General features: G+C 41.9%; 2 protein-coding genes across 2 annotated transcripts; both read left to right on the top strand.

Annotated features, from left to right (window-relative positions):
* Positions 1 to 2,856: 2,856 nt before the first annotated feature.
* On the top strand, positions 2,857 to 4,148 carry MYF6 (myogenic factor 6 (herculin)). The gene is made up of 3 exons (XM_006882543.1): positions 2,857 to 3,466; positions 3,711 to 3,801; positions 4,030 to 4,148. The coding sequence occupies exons 1-3, from the start codon at positions 2,948 to 2,950 to the stop codon at positions 4,146 to 4,148; spliced, it is 729 nt and encodes a 242-aa protein (XP_006882605.1). The 5' UTR covers positions 2,857 to 2,947.
* An 8,786-nt stretch (positions 4,149 to 12,934) lies between these two features.
* On the top strand, positions 12,935 to 15,069 carry MYF5 (myogenic factor 5). The gene is made up of 3 exons (XM_006882542.1): positions 12,935 to 13,470; positions 14,274 to 14,349; positions 14,827 to 15,069. The coding sequence occupies exons 1-3, from the start codon at positions 12,970 to 12,972 to the stop codon at positions 15,015 to 15,017; spliced, it is 768 nt and encodes a 255-aa protein (XP_006882604.1). The 5' UTR covers positions 12,935 to 12,969; the 3' UTR covers positions 15,018 to 15,069.
* The last annotated feature ends 1,704 nt before the right edge of the window (positions 15,070 to 16,773 follow it).

Genomic DNA, 16,773 nt, shown 5'->3' with positions numbered 1-16,773 from the left:
GAAGAGAAACTATACAACTAGCAAAGGTTGACTTTACACTAAGAAATATTGTCCTTTTCCGGGAGGTCACTCCTCATCATTGTTTCAAAAATTTTCCACTTTTGTTTCACTCTTATCTTTCATCTCTTTTAATTCGCTGATTCTCCTTTCATGATATTGAATGAAAAAAGAAGAAAGGGCAAACTTCGTTACTGTTGAGCATTATGCAGACTGATATCTGGATGAGTGAAGAAATGGTTCCATCTCACACACTACCTCTCCCTCAAGCTTCAAAATGTCCTGGAGTCAGTCAAGTTGAGGAGTCTGGTGGCTTAGTCCATATGTATTTTTTTTTGTCTATATGTAAAAGTTCTTTTATACTAGATGTTATATATTTTAAGCAAATTTCCTTTTCAAAATGCCACCAAAGTACCTAACCTGAAACAAAGGCATGTTTTGGGTTTTATCAATTTTATGGATTATAAATCAAATGAACAAAAATCCCTGAAGATTTGAACCAGCAGGGTAAAAAGCCTGTCTGTATTCTAAATCTTTTACAGCTCTATTCCATGGTTATTTCTCTCATTATCAGTTTTTTAATCACATTCAGCCATCTTCACTCTCTCATATTTAAGCTCCATGAGGAAAGTTGTTATTTTTATTGATTAGTTCTTAATACTGTGGGCACCATCTATCACTAGTAGCCAACCAATAAATGCTGGATAAGTGCATTTCACTCATCTTAATAGTGTTACCACTAGCTAAATTATCTATGTCTACTGGTTCAAAAAATAGATTTCAATTACCTTCACATTACTGCAAGTCAGAATAAAGTATTGGTTGAAAGTAAAGGATAATTTATCATGTTAATTTATGATACTCTGATAGATTACATGTTGTGCTGCAAAGTCTTAATTTCTGATTTTAGAAACCAGAGGATTGGTAACAATAGAAGCAAATATCACAAAGGGATCAGTGGCTTCTTACCACTCTTCACTGTGCTCTCTACCATTCCAGAAACTTAAAAATGGTTGTCAAGCTTGGTAAAGAAATATACAACTGAACAATAATAACTCACAGGTAAAAACAGCCCAAAATATCAACACTAAACATGACCCTATGGAGAGAAACTGTGTAGAATTATATGGTTTTAATAAATTACTTGAGTAAAATATTTAGTTAATTAATCCACATTCTGGCAGTTGAATTCTTGCATTAATTTCACTTTACTCATAAGAAAGGAAATAAGGTGACAAGGAATACAGCACATAATCATCATTGTTGGGGTTACAGATTTTCAGACACCAGGGATATAGGCCAAAGCCAAGGTTAACTGTTTTGTCAAAGGCCCCTTACAAGTAGAGGCCATTTGGAGGAACTCTGGGAGACAATACAAAACAAACACATGAAATTCTCTAAATCTATGTTTTATTTCCTTCATAAGAAATGGTCTTACATTGACATGGATTTGTGCTTTAAATAATAATATTTGTCAAGCTGGTAGTTAAATATATATATTTTGTGGGCATGAACTCAGTTAATTATTGTTGTTGTTGTTGTTGTTGATTGCCTTCGAGTCAAACACGACTCATAGCAAACCTATGAAATAAAGGCTGGAAGCCCTTCTACAATGATCAACATTTATCAAAGTTCATAGATTGAATCCTTGTCAAATTCTGTAAGTATTAGTTGCTTGACAAAACTGAGGCCTAGGATTTAACCATGGTTACACGAGTAGAGTCTACTTGGCTGGGACTTCAGGAAAGGTTTTTGGATTCCAGGGTCCATGCACTTTTGTGGTATACTATTTTGTCAAGCATTATACTTAATGTATTGGCACCACCATCTGCAATGCAAAAAGACTATCTCTATTTCCTTGCTTGTGCCCTAAGTTGATACTTTTCTGTGTCTAGTACACAATAACTTACTGGGAGTCAATAGATAGTGAGGATATAAATGAAAAATCTGTAAGCACGCAAAATATGAAAAAAGAACCACACAAAGGACACCTTGGGGTGGGCCATCAGTGATTCCTGAAATAGTACTTTGCTGTGGGGTGAGTCTTTATTTTCACTAAAACCAGTTCTAAGGAGAAGTTATATCATGTACTGTACCCCATATTCTCTCACACCCCAAAACTCAAATGCCCACCATAGAAGGGTGCTAAATTCAAATTTGGGTTAGTCTTCCCCCCCCAAAAAAAAACCAAAATAACAAAAAACCCAAACACCAGCATAAACAAAATAAGGTGTCAATGGAAGAATCTAGAGAGTCATTTCATATGGTAATGTGGTAACTTGGAATCTGAGCAATCCTAGCCTCCCCCTCCAGCTCCCAATTCATTTTACAGCCTTAGTAAAAGAGAGGAAAGAGAGTTACCTGTTGCTAGGACTTTGAAGGACTGTAATGGTTTTAATCACTGCAATGGCATCTTTTTGACAGGCAGGAGTGAGAAAAGAGTTGACCACTCTGAAAATATTAACTATGCTATCTTCAGGCAATGGATATTGCCTTTGAAATCTTTCATCATGGGTCTATACTTAGAATTCAGAGGAGCCTGGGGGAGGGGAATGAGGCAGTGTTAATCCCCAGTTGTTTTGAAGTTGTCCCGTAAACAGGTTACCAGCTAAACCAGCCAGAATGGAAGACTTCCATGTGTTGTGAAAATGGTATGATTCTCTGCGTGTATTTTGTTTTAACTTTCCCTGCATATAGACTGTCACTTCATTCTAGGGGGACACGACTCAATTCCCCTTGAAACGGGATGTTTCCCGGTGTGATGGCCATAATCACACTGGAAAAGTGATGCTCCATGACAGCTAAAAGTTGGATTGAGTTTCAGGAGCTACTATATATAAAGCTGGGGCGACTTATGTCACTGCACTAATTAAATGCCATCTGGGTGGTTCCTCTGGGGTTTTGAGCCCATCACCCAGTTCAGACCGAGTCAGAGGCCAACGAGGAGAACATGATGATGGACCTTTTTGAAACTGGCTCCTATTTCTTCTACTTGGATGGGGAAAATGTTACTCTGCAGCCATTAGAAGTAGCAGAGGGCTCTCCTTTGTATCCAGGGAGTGATGGGACCCTGTCTCCCTGCCAGGACCAAATGCCCCCTGAAGGGGGGAGCGACAGCAGCGGTGAGGAGCATGTCCTGGCGCCCCCGGGCCTGCAGCCTCCCCACTGCCCAGGCCAATGTCTCATCTGGGCTTGCAAGACTTGCAAGAGAAAATCTGCCCCCACCGACAGGCGGAAGGCCGCCACCCTTCGCGAAAGGAGGAGGCTAAAGAAAATCAACGAGGCCTTCGAGGCGCTGAAGCGGCGGACTGTGGCGAACCCCAACCAGAGGCTGCCCAAGGTGGAAATTCTACGGAGCGCCATCAACTACATTGAGCGGCTGCAGGACCTGCTGCACCGGCTGGACCAGCAGGAGAAAATGCAGGAGTTGGTTGTGGACCCCTTCAGCTACAGACCCAAGCAAGAAAATGTAAGCCCAGATGCTGCGGGGAAGGGCAAAGCAAAGGTTTCTGAAACCTTGCAGCTGCTACGTCTCCTTTCCCACCTCCTTCCTCGCCGCCCCCTCCTTAATGAACCTCGGGTGACCCGTGGAGCTGGGGTGCGGGCTACAGGCAGGAAATGCGTGCTGGGGCCCCAGAAAACAGGGAGACACCCCCACTCCCGGAACTGATGTTTCGTTCCTAATCTCTCGCTACTTTTGGTTTTCCCTCCAGCTCGAGGGCGCGGATTTCCTGCGCACCTGCAGCTCCCAGTGGCCAAGTGTTTCGGATCATTCCAGGGAGCTCGTGATAACTGCTAAGGAAGGTAATGGAAAAAGAAGGGCAGGAGTCGGCTACGGGCACCTCCCCGGAGGGGACTGGGGTTGCCCTTTGGGTTCTGGGCTCCGGGTGCATGTAGGGATGACCCTTCCCCCAGAAGGGCACTCCTGGAGCGCAAGGATGGGTCCTCTTGCGCTTCCACAGCCGCTGAGCGCTTCTGCCTCCTTCAGTGGTCTAGCGTTCAATCTGGGTGCGCATGTGTTTTCTGTCTCAGGCGGGGCAATCCTTGATTCGTCGGCCTCGAGTAGCCTTCGATGCCTTTCTTCTATCGTGGACAGCATCTCCTCTGAAGAATGCAAGCTTCCCGGCGTGGAGGAGGTGGTGGAGAAGTAATGCAGAGCAGGCTCTTGGGCCATTCTGCATGCAGCGAGCAGATACCACAGGCTCTCGCCTAATCCTATAGATTACGTCACATTGCATTAACATTTAGGAACTCAAACCTGCGAGTTTATAAAATGGAAGGGGACATAGCGATAAAAGAAACTGAGAAACTGTTGTGCACACGCAAATAAAAAGGCCTTATAGCTCAGTGCTTTAATTTTTGGAACACTTAGTGGTTTAGGTCCAGCGCCCTTTGGTTTGTTGGTTGGTTTTATAATGTAGATGCATTTTTTGGAAGTATTTCCTTAGTACCGTGTTCCAAAGAAGTTCATTCCTGTCCGAAACAAACTGAGAACGTTGCTTGCTTTTTCTTTTTTATCATTAGTGTTATTTAATGTATTTTTGTAAATAATGTGAATTCTTTCATTTTTTATGTAAACCTAAAAATATATTTTAAATGTGGAATGGCAAATTGTATATAAAATATGCGAGAATCTTGGTATTGTAATATTAAAAAATGTGTCTATATGAACCAAGTTGGTCTTAACTGGATTCAGCTGTTACATATTGAACACATGAACATACACGCGGCTTGAAACCCCAGCGCTTCCCAGGAGAAAGATTAGCCAACTCCTCCCTGAGATTTCTTGCCTCTGAAAACCTGCTGGAAAGTCGGGCCTGGGCTGGTTCAACTCGAAGGTTCATAACAGCAAATGGAGCAGATGAGAAAGTACATTTGAGTGCATGTGCACATCAATAAAGAGAATCCATATATTCATTTAGACATTACACAGACTAATTAACGGCTAAATTCAGAAGAGTAACGGCTTCTTTTTGACAACATGTTTTCCCCACTTGTAATTATTCCACACCTGGAGTTCTGTGTATCTATTTACCCTAAATTGTCAATTGAATTTTCAATCCAGGAAAATCTTATTTCCATATGTTTTGCTTATTTCCATAGCATATTTTCATCTGATTTAGCCCAAACTAGTGTCCCTCTTGTGACTTTCCAGGAGGTCCCCATATCTGGAATATCTAGTGGCCTTCCAAACAAGCCTTGAGGCCCCTCACCAGTTTTATTGAACTAGGCACTGACACCAAAACTATGAACTCATAACAAAAGTCTAATCGATTCCAACTCATAGTGACCCTATAGAAACAAATCTTTGCTGAGGTAAACTCCTTCATTTGTCTTCTGTGAAGGGCATGGTGGGCTGGAACCATTGACCCTGAGGTCAGCAGCCCAGCATTTTAACAGCTATTGGTATAGCGGTTAGAGGACCTCTTAGATTGCTAGAAGACAGGAACTGGTGTGTGACTTGGGATTGTTTTTCTAATAGAAAGATAAAAGAAGCAGGCAATCTGACTCTTGAGGTGGGAGAGCTTTGAAGGCAAGGTTGTTCCAAGACAGGAAAGGGTTAAATGGTTGAGGGCAAAATACAACAACACACATTAAACCTCTTAGCTGGGGCAAATTGCAAATCCCCAGAGAGGCTTAAAGCCCTGGGAGCTGCTCACTGTGAGGCTTTTACAATTTGTGCCAGGTCTGTTTATACTGTAACCTCAGCAAGAAGCGACCACCAAGAAAAACCCAGTTGGAAGTGAATCTGAGGAGAGCAACCACTGCTTTTGAATTGCTACTTCTCTTACATTCTGTAAATGGCACTTTCGCTCTTTTATTACCAGTTCCCTTTAATTCCATTTTACCCTTTTCCACCCTACAGGAAATCTCCAAGCCAGGGATGAAAAACATTATCAAGCCAAATTTAGCCTTTCTCTGGTTCACCTGCCTGGACATTGGCCCAGAGCATCTTAGACATTGCAGAAACCATCTCAGATAGTGCTCCCTGCAGGCAGGAAGGAGTATTTTGCCCCCCCCCCCCTTATCTCTCAGTGATAACATGGTCTGGTTGGTGGTTTAGTGGTAAGGAGTTGCACTGCAAACCCAAATACAGACGGTTTGAATCCATCAGTTGTTTAGCGGGAGAAAGATGGCCAGTCTCCTCTCATGTGATTTATGACACATAACAGCAAGGAGAACAAAAAGATTTTTCCTAGAGAGGGTGAGACCAGGCGGAGGAAAGGATTCTGTAGCTTCAGAACTGACATACTTTGGACATGTTGCAAGGAGGGACCAGTCCTTGGATGCCATGCTTGGGAGGGTGGGGGGACAGTGCAGGAGAGCAAGTCCCTCAATGAAATTGATTGAATCAGTTACTGGGTGAATGGAGGTAGGTCTGTCAGAGACAATAACATTGGCACAGGATAGAGAAGGGTTTAGGGCTGTTGGACATAGGGTCATTATGAGTTGCAGGAGGCTGGATGGCGCATAACAACAACAATAGCAACAGGATGAGTAATAGCTACTTTTTTCCCCAAGTATATGGATAACTTTAGTTTCTTCTAGAATACTTATAAAGCAGAAGGCTTATAGAGGAAAGGGACATTTGGCATATGTTCTCTTAAAGTTGTGTGAGAGAAGCAGATGAAAGTCAAGCAGATGGAAAGGGCTGTGCCTTCATGAGGCTGTCGGTATACCAGCCTGAACCAGGCTGCTACTGTGTCCAAACTCAAACATGCACGGAGTTGGTTCTCACCCATAGCTGAACAGGCATAGGTTTCTGTGGCTGTAAATTGCACTGAAAAAGATAGCCCATATTTCTCCCCAGGAACTGCTGGTGGGTTGGCACCACCAGGAAGTGCTGCCTTGGGGTTGGCAGTATTCCTGGGGAAAAAAATGATTCATTTTTCTCTCTTAGTTCTGCTTCTTCATATGTAAAATAATGAGAAGGATAATAATGCCCAAGTGCTGAGGCTATGAAGATTCAGTGAGATAATGCATGTAAAGTGCTTAGCCAAAATAATCATTACATGTGTTTATTAAATTTACTTTTTAAAATTAATCTAAATGGCCATCCAGAGTCTTTTCTTATACCAAAATAGACTGTATTTCCAGTCAGCTGGCTCTGGCAAAGAAAAGGATTAATAAGAAAATAGAGTAACTGCCACAGGAACAACCATTGTTAGCACTGTGCATATTAACTCTTGATCTTACAAAATCTGTGAGATATATGGTTACTACTTTTTCCATAGAAAAGGTGCCTTTGAAACAGTTTCCTGTTTCTGGTAAGCATAGAGTCAACCAACTGGAGACAACCAAAATGGATGACTTTGAGGTGGTGCCCTCAAAACACCAGGCAATCTCAAAGAGATGCTTTGAGAAATTAAGAAGGCTCATTTCATGGTCTAGAGAATAACTTGTGCCCCTTTGACAATTGTTTCCAAACAATTCTCAAGACTAGTTTGATGAATGGCTGGCAAATGAACTCCAAATAACAGCAGCAACTTCCATTAAAAAAAAAAAAAGGCAATGAAGACTTTAAAAATATCCAAACACAACATTGATGACTATGTTTAGGTGCTGTTTGCCTTCTAATTATGTAATTATGTTTGTTATGTAGTTAGGGAGGTCTGGTAGCCTAGTGGGTTACCAACCCAAAGGTATATGGTTTAGACCCACCAGCTGCTCTAAGAAAGAAAGATGGTCAGTCACCTTTCTTATGATTTACAGCCTTTAAAAACCTATGAGTTGGTGCCAACTTGACATCATTGAGTCAAGTATACTTACTGTTTCTCCCCACCCCCATCAACACAGAATGCCCTAAAATGAAAATATACATCTATTTTTCAAAAAATTATGTTTCTTCTACAGTTAAAGTCAAACCTTATTATTAACAAAGTTAATTTATTTTTGTCTGTCGTCTTTAGCAATAGATCTGAACTCTATGTACTTTATTATTATGCACATGATTAGAATAAGATCCATATTATACTTCTCTCAACAACAAGATGTTTTACTTCTTGATAAATTTTATTCCATTTCTGAAAACCAAGCCCTCCATATCTTAGCTGGGTAACTTGAGAAATTGTTTAAAATAAGTTTTCCTAAAGATGTCACTTCATTAAACAGAACAAATAGTTTCCAAAGACATCAGGTGACCTTTGTGCTGAAACTACATGTTAGGCTTGCCAATGAAATCCTTGGTGTGTTTGCAATTAAAATGTTTTTGTTTGCTATTAATGATGACAATCTTTAGTAGAGCCAAAGCCAAAACAAATGCGGCTAAGGAAGCAGAAAATCAAGAAGTAGAGATAAGCAATTTGGGGTTTAATTTGAACCTCTTCCCAGAGGCAGGTATAAATTGATCAAGTATAAAATAACGAGTAATTTTCTTTTTATATTGCTACAGAAATAATTTGTGGAATGTCAAGCATCAGCTTTCTCAAAATAATGTTAATCACTACACCTGAATTACTGCTTTTCAAGCCTGAACCTTGGGAAAATCCACTTATGTCTGATAACTTCACTTAAAAAAAACCCAAAAAATACACATAACAAAAAATTTGTGTGTTATGGGTGATAAAGTACAAATATTTAGCACATCCAGCTACTCTTGAGATTGACGAAAAGCTAATAGCGTGGTTTTACTCCCTAGGAAGACATTTTAAAACTTCAAGTTAAATTAATTTACCCATTTGTGCATTTCTCATAATAATATTTGGTCTTATTGTCTCATCCCAAAGGCTGCCTCTTCTCCCCTGAGGCGCTAAATCTAGGGGGGTGGAGGTAGGGAGTCTTTCGTATAAACTCTGGCTCATTTACTAATATAATGCGTTAGAATTTTACCGTAACATAGTTTATCCTCAAAGAACCAGGCCATTAGGACAGTCTCCCACAGGCCCATCTAGACATTGTTTTAACCGGGGGGGAAAAAAAAAAAAGCCTCACTCTAAAAAGTTTCACTTTCAAAAAGAAAAATGCACATTCTCGGTAAGCCTCTTTCAGAGTCAGTCTTTAGGATGGAATGGCTATGCCATGTGCTGAAACAAAGACAATGCTCTAAGAACCAGCTACTTTCTCTACTCTCAAGGCTGCTAAAAGTCCTTACTCAGGCCTTTGATCTCCCCTGGGAGTCCTTGCATCCATGTGGAGGCCAATGTCTTCCTCAGCTGTCTTCTCCACAAATTCTTCCAGCAACTCTGGCAGGTACTAATGTGTTTACTTAGGTGTGCCTACTTCTCAGAGCTAAGAGCAGTCAGAAATTGTTTCACACGTTCCAAAGTCATTGATAATAAGGAGGAGGAAAAAAAATCCCAAGAATAACTCTTGGTCCAGGAAGGATTCTGGGTCTGCAAGTTGGAGCAGAAGTGAGTTGAAATTTCTCTTTCTACCTAATATGTCCTCTTACAAATCCATTAAGCATTTTCAATAACTTAGCGTTCCTGTTGTGGATAAATCTACTAAGAAGGAAGTTGTAGACATTAATTTCATGGTGTGGCTTGTCCATCAACACTAGAACTGTTGCCAAAACTATAATAGGTTCTTTTTTAAGAAAAAAAAAGTTGATCATAATGTAAAGGGTTGTGCAATTAAAGTGAGCTTATGTGTCTGCCTTTCTCTTTTTCAAGATATAAAACTAATAGATTGTAAATGTAAACAGCAATCCATGTCGTTTTCCAGAACCCCAGTGGTTATTTATGTGCAATAGTAGACTTGCATTTTTCCCCTCTATTTCACGGCCTTCATCAAAGACAACCAGTAGTGCAATATCAGTGTTAAAAGCCTGTTTGTTTGCCTTTTAACCCAGGGGAGGTATTTCTGCACATAAGAAATTCACGACTCTCTCATTCTTTTCTCAAGGAATAAAGCCAGTCTGGTGTGATTTGGGTAGAGGGACATGTTGGTAAGTACTTAAAAAACGATTAGTGTTTTTTTTTCCATACACCTGTTCAGTTTCTTAATTAGAGAATTCTTTTTCTCCCCATTCGGTCACATTTCTCTCTCAATGTCTAGGCTTTAAGAAGAGCAACAAGATTGCTTCTGTAGTGAGGGTCCCCAGCCATCTTTGGGGTACTGGGTTTCTTGTTTGCACATCCCCTTCCCTTGATCTCTTCCTGCTCTCATCCCCTGACAGAGGTTTAAGAGTTTTGTCTCCTTTGTTACTTTGGTGAGCCTGGAAACTATTTTCAGCACTTGGGTCCCAAGGGCCTTCAACCCAGGACCCGTGTGTTCCCCTTCCCCTAGCAAGTCCCATTAAGCCACCGGGTGCTTGTTTTTTCTCCGCTTCTTTAGTTCCACTAGTCCGCGCAGCACTCTGGTAAATTTGTTTTGCGATCACCTTACAAAAGACAGCCCTAACCTCTGAGCGCTCCCTTTACTGACAGCGCCTGAGTGACAGCGTCTTTCCAGGGACAAGACCTGAGGGAAAGACTTCTGGTCGCCCAGTTCTGCCCTTTTCTGTTCAAGAAGAAAACCAACAGAACTCGCCCTAGAGAGTGCAGACTAGAAGCCTACTTTCTAATCCTGTGTGATCTGGGGCAAACTGACCTTTGTTTACTGTCTTTCTGAAATAGATCTAACAATAGAGTCATACTTGAGACTGGTGAGCATCGCATGCATTTACATTTATTTAACGTATATTATGTATTGCTTGAAGCAAAGCTTGGCAAACACTAAATTCACCACAGTTGTTGGTTACACACATGCCAGGCTGGCGAGACTGCAGAAAGTGCACCTTAAGCATTTGGTGGAGAAAAAAAATTAGGGGAAAATACGCAGATGCATGATCTCAATTGATTGACTGTGAACTTTTAGGACTAACATAGTGGTCAGATCATAAATACATCCCCTCTGCTTTAGCTTTGGCCAAACTCAAGAAAATGATCATACTGCTGCTACCCAGAGACTGTGGGTCCAATTGGCGTGAATTTCCTAGCGAATGTCCCCATCCTCCTTTTATTTCCCAGTAACAACATGCCGGCCACTGGAATATTTCCATTAGCGTGGCTAGAATCGTCCTGAGTCCGAGCAACTTGACTCCTTTAACTGCTGTAGCCCTAGGTAGAGTATTCATTTCAAAGGCATCATTCTGTTAATAACCCTAAAAAAAAGGTGCAGACGGATTTCCCACTGGTCAAATGATTAAACAGCCCATTGGTGTGTGTTGGAGCCTTGTTTTCAAGAGGGCAACTTTTTTTGTTTTAGGGCTATGGGAACACGGAGGAGAGGGGACCGACCACAATAAATACATAGTAGAGAGTCTCTAAGGATGACCTGGTCACTCACTCTCCCTTCTCCTTCATAGGCTTCATTCCGAGAGCCAATTTCACCTAGAAAAATCGTTGCACTTAGCTGGCCTCTTTAGATGAGGGACCAGCCAGTCAGGGCTTGCTGTAGGGGGAAAGAAATTAGGCTGAAAAATAATAGAACGAAGCCTCTACCCCCACCCTTAACTTTGAAGCCTTAACACTTACTGGGCTGGATGGTGTTGGTCCAGGTGAGAACACTCCCTCTTCTTTTAGTGAGTCCTGGCCCAAAACCCGGGACTATCTGTCTAGTCATGGAGGAACCATTTCTCTTAAACATAATCAGTCCCTCCTCAAAGTGATTTGAGATTCTGTTAAGGGTGGAGGAGAGGAGGCACAAGTTAATTGATTCATTGTCACTTTAATGGTAGACTTTCCTCCTCACCATCTCTGCAGCCAGGTTTCAAAGGCCCAGTTGCTATTACTTTTCAAGAAGTCTTTCGTCGCAGATGTGTGTGAAGTTACTGGGAGTTTGAGGAGTTAGAAATTTTACACGAGCTGAAGAGGGATTGCTGTGCCAGCAGCTGGGATGCATCTGTAACGGTGTTAGTTTGCCTAAAAGCAGAAAATTAGCCACCCTAAAGCCCAGCTTGGCTGTTTAGTCTGTCCAAATGACAGGGCGGAGCAGAAAGACAGGCAGAAAGGATCCTCGCCCCTGGAACGGGAGCTCGAGGTCTAAACTGGGCCTCTTTGCTTGCAGATCTTTGGAATCGGGCTTCAGTTTTAGAGAAGGCCTAGCACAAAGCACAAAGAAGGGGGCATTCAGTAAAAAATATGTGCAAAACGAACGGGGAAAGGGGAGGAAGGAATTGAAGACGCGCTCCTGGTCACCTGGCCTTTCAGATCCACCTCTTCTTAGATGGAAAACCGCGAAAGGGTCTCATTCTGGGGAGGGGAGAAATGGACGTCTTTACTACACTTTCAGGAACTCAGAACCTTAAAAATGACACTCTGATCCGAATTTTTATTTTTCTCATCCATACAAAAGACATTCTTTCAAAAAAAAGTACCTCTAGATTGAAAGTTTCCCTTTAAGTTTTTAGCATAATAACTCCCAAAATTACTAAGTAAAGTTCATGACAAACAACTACAACAAAAGGCAATTTCTCTTGTCCCAAACTCCGAGAAGGGAGGCCAGTTTCTGGGATCCTAGGAATGTAGCGGGTACTATCCATTGATGATGATTCCTTTTTCAGGTGGACGAGATTGTTGAAAGTCGCAGAGGACGCATTCCTGGGGACCATGGCACTCACTCTGGGTGAATGCTTGGTGTCTTGTACCGGTTGAGGGCAAGTGAGAAGGCTGGGGAGCGCCCCCTCCCCAAGCACAGCAGAACCACAGTAAAACCATTAGCGTCAAAAGGGGCAGTAAACAGCAAATTGTCCCTAGAGAAAAGGCGGAGGTTTACCCAGACAGCCCTGGCGGGGGTTGCGGTGGGATATGCTAATAGAGTCAGGCCACTGGGGCTGGCCTCCCTCTCCTAAGAATATATAAAGGGCCCCCAGCCCAGAGCGGCTGGCCCAGGCCACCAGGCTCCTGCCCTTGTTAATTACAGGCATACTGACCAAAGAAGCGCCCGCCCGGGTTGCCCCGCAGCAGCTGCACCAGGCTCCCCTACCCAGATTTCAGCTATCTCCTCTGTCCCTATCGCTGTTCTCCAAGTGTCCAGTTCCTCCACAGGACAATGGACGTGATGGACGGCTGCCAGTTTTCGCCTTCTGAATATTTCTACGATGGCTCCTGCATTCCGTCCCCTGAGGGCGATTTCGGGGACGAGTTCGAGACGAGAGTGACCACCTTCGGGGCACACAAAGTCGAGTTGCAAGGCTCTGATGAAGATGAGCACGTGAGAGCGCCCTCCGGCCACCACCAGGCTGGCCACTGTCTGATGTGGGCCTGCAAGGCGTGCAAGAGGAAGTCCACCACCATGGACCGCAGGAAGGCGGCCACCATGCGCGAGCGGAGGCGCCTGAAGAAGGTTAACCAGGCTTTTGAGACCCTCAAGAGGTGCACTACGACCAACCCCAACCAGAGGTTACCCAAGGTGGAGATCCTCAGGAACGCCATCCGCTACATCGAAAGCTTGCAGGAGCTGCTGAGGGAGCAGGTGGAGAATTATTACAGCCTCCCTGGACAGAGCTGCTCCGAGCCCACCAGTCCCACGTCCAGCTGCTCCGATGGCATGGTAAGAGGTCCCTCTGGTGCCCCCTTGACCACCCCAGTCCTTGTTTAAAAATCTTAAATCCTCACTTAACACCAGGTGTGAGAACAAGATTGTCAGTGGCCATTGGTGGATAGTTGGGAAGTTGAGGGAATGGACATTTGCTGTCAGAGAAAACAATAATCATTTAGGAGATTTGTTGAGTGGGTATTAATCTGATTTCTAGCCAATGTCTGTTTGTGAAAGTTTGGCATGCTAGGTAGGTGGCTGAGATTAATCAATCCAATGCTATTTCCAAAATATCCCACCAATGGACTCAGACACACAGGAACATCTAAAGGTAATGGTGAGAGGGTCCCACTGCCCCAATTTTATAATAAGTTAATGGGGTGGGACATAAAAAAAAAAAAAGCCCACATTAGCCTTCCCTTACTGAAGCCTGACCGAAGATGATGAGTTATTATTTTTGGAGAGAATTTGCTTGACTGCTACTAGGTTTTAATGTGTTTTTGCCCTGGGAAAATGTTCTTTCCCTGAATTAGTGTGGCTTCCTTCTACCTCAATCCATTTTGCATGGTTAACCCAATGCACATTGCTGCTGAATTCCATCCCCCTTTCCTCAGGCTGTAGCTTCCATCTTCTCCAAGCACAGAGATTAACCTCAATGCCCTGGCAATTTGGTGAGGGCTACCCCTTCCTAAATCAGGGAAGCTGATGGAGAGTGGTCAATTTATGAAGCTAGTGGACTGGCGTGGTCTCACTCGTAGATGAGAGCATCTTTTGCCAAAGCCTGAAATAAACATCTTCTTTTGTGTCTTATGCTATAGCCGGAATGTAACAGCCCTGTCTGGTCCCGAAAGAGCAGCAGTTTTGACAGTGTCTATTCTCCTGATGTACCAAATGGTAAGAACTGATGACTTCAGAGAAGTTTATGGGCCAGTTCAACTTCACAATTCAGCTTGGTAAAGCATAATTTGCTTTTCCTGGACAGATCTAAGGACAGAAATAGGAATAATGGTTCTTATGGAGATGGTTTAGGGGGTAAATATCAAAACAAACAAACAAACAACTCCCAGAAAACCAAACCAAAACAAAACAAAACAAAACAAAAATCCTATACACCTCTCTGCTTTGAATTTTCCCAACACACTTTTTTTTTAAACTATAATGTGACAAGAGGGCATACTGTCTGAGCCATCCCCATAAGCTACACGTTTCTACACCAGCGTTTCTGTAGCCATTTGACCTCAGTGTCAAAGGGACTGACCTATAGTTTAAATGGCAACATAAACAAGTCTCTTTGAAAAGAAAAAAACAAAACAAAACAAGTCTCTTTGGAGATATATGTATATTTTCATACTTTTCTCCTTCCGTCCTTAGTATATGCCACAGATAAAAACTCTTTATCCAGCTTGGATTGCTTATCCAGCATAGTGGATCGGATCACCTCCTCAGAGCAACCTGGGCTGCCTCTCCAGGACCCTGCCTCTCTTTCTCCTGTGACCAGCATCGATTCACAGCCTGCAACGCCAGGAGCTTCGAGTTCCAGGCTCATCTATCATGTGCTATGAACTAAAACACTCCAACCTCAATCAGTTCTGCCTGGAGGGCCTTTTACACAGGGAGAGCAGAGGTCCAAAAGGTCTAACAACAAGATGACTTGTATATAAAGATTTACTTTCAGCTGTAAATTTGTACATAGTCTCTTGCCACTTTATAAGAAAGCGTATTTAACTGAAAAGGCACCACTGCAATGAATGCTTTTCTATATTCTTTTGTTGCTGTTTTATTTGTTTTAGGTGCATTGTTTCAATAATATTGTTTCTAATAGGGAACAATTTCATTAAAGGTAGCTTGTTGCAATTCTTAACTTATATATTTTAAAATTGTTTATCAAAATATCTGATGTTTAGATCTTCACCTTCACTTTTTTCCTCCAAAACATTAGAATATCTGAAAATCAGTTACAAGGAATTTTAAACATATTTAACATTTGCTTTTCTCTTTAATCCTTTGATTGCATTAATTAAAAGTATAACAAAACTGCCTAATGCTATATATTTTTAATAAGAAATACATTCTTTTGATATAAGCACAAAATAGTATTTTGTGATAATTTCAAAAAATGTTTGGAAATTCCATCATAAATAAAAATATTTACTACAATACTAGTTTTGGGTAATGATGTTTTTTTAAAGACCACACAAAAGGAATTAGCTGGGGGTTCTGGCAGCTTAGTGGTAAGAAGCTGTGCTGTTAAGCTAAAGGCGCATGGTTCTAATCCACCAGGTGCTCTGCAGGAGAAAGATGGACAATCAACTTCCATGTGATTTACTGCCTCTGAAAATCCCCTGAGAAGTCAGCTATGAGTTGTTTCTGACTCCACAGTACATAACAAAAACAACAATTAAATAAGCAGTAATTGATATAAGCGTTTTTATTTTGGCTGACAGTATTAAAATAGCTGATTATGTAGATAAATTACTAATGTTTACTATCTGATTGATAACATTAGGTTATGCTGACATAAAAAATTACAGTATTTTCATATGAGATAGATTTATTTCAAGAGTCTGCTAAGTAAAATATTCTCCTTGCCTTAGTACTATACTAATATAAAATTGTGTGAATGTATATATAATATATATATATGTATGGGGAGAGAGTGTATTAAGTTTTTCAGTAGTACTGTACATTAACACACATTTCAGTAAGAAGGATGTACAGTAATGCATTGTGTTGTATTGATACATATTGCCTTCAAGTCAAGTCATAGCAACCCTATGAACAAAAGTCCTGAAGCCCTACCTGTCATAGTATGTTATGTGCCATTGAATCACCTGTGATGTACAGAGAGTGACCCTATGTACAGCAGCTCTGAACCCTGCCCTGCCCTGAGCCAGTTTCCTTAATTCTGACACACCAACCCCCATTGCCCCAGTTACTGTATCAATCTATCTCATCTGGGGTCTTCCTCTTCTGCATTGTCCCGCCATCCTTCCAAGCATGATATTCTTCTCCAAGGACCAATCTCTTTTTGCCACATGCCCAAAGTAAGTGAGACAGAAGTTTCACTCTTTCCAAGACAAACCAATTTGTTTTCTTGGCAGTCCATGGTATTTTCAGGACTCTCTTCTAGGACCACAACTCAAAGACATCTATTCTACTTCTGTCATCCTTAGTCATTTTTCAACTCTGAAGCATAACTAGTAATAGAGAAGACAATGGCCTGGATTCGGCACACCTTTGTATCTAGACTAACATCATTGCTCTTTAGCACTCATGACAGCAGATTTTCCCAATGCAATTCTTTTAATTTCCTGACTG

This window comes from Elephantulus edwardii, unplaced genomic scaffold, assembly GCF_000299155.1.
Source record: "Elephantulus edwardii isolate Elephantulus edwardi_28Jun2011 unplaced genomic scaffold, EleEdw1.0 scaffold00021, whole genome shotgun sequence".
Taxonomy (NCBI): Eukaryota; Metazoa; Chordata; class Mammalia; order Macroscelidea; family Macroscelididae; genus Elephantulus; species Elephantulus edwardii.
Note: the sequence above shows the minus strand (reverse complement) of the source record. Positions and strands in the feature narration are given on the sequence as shown.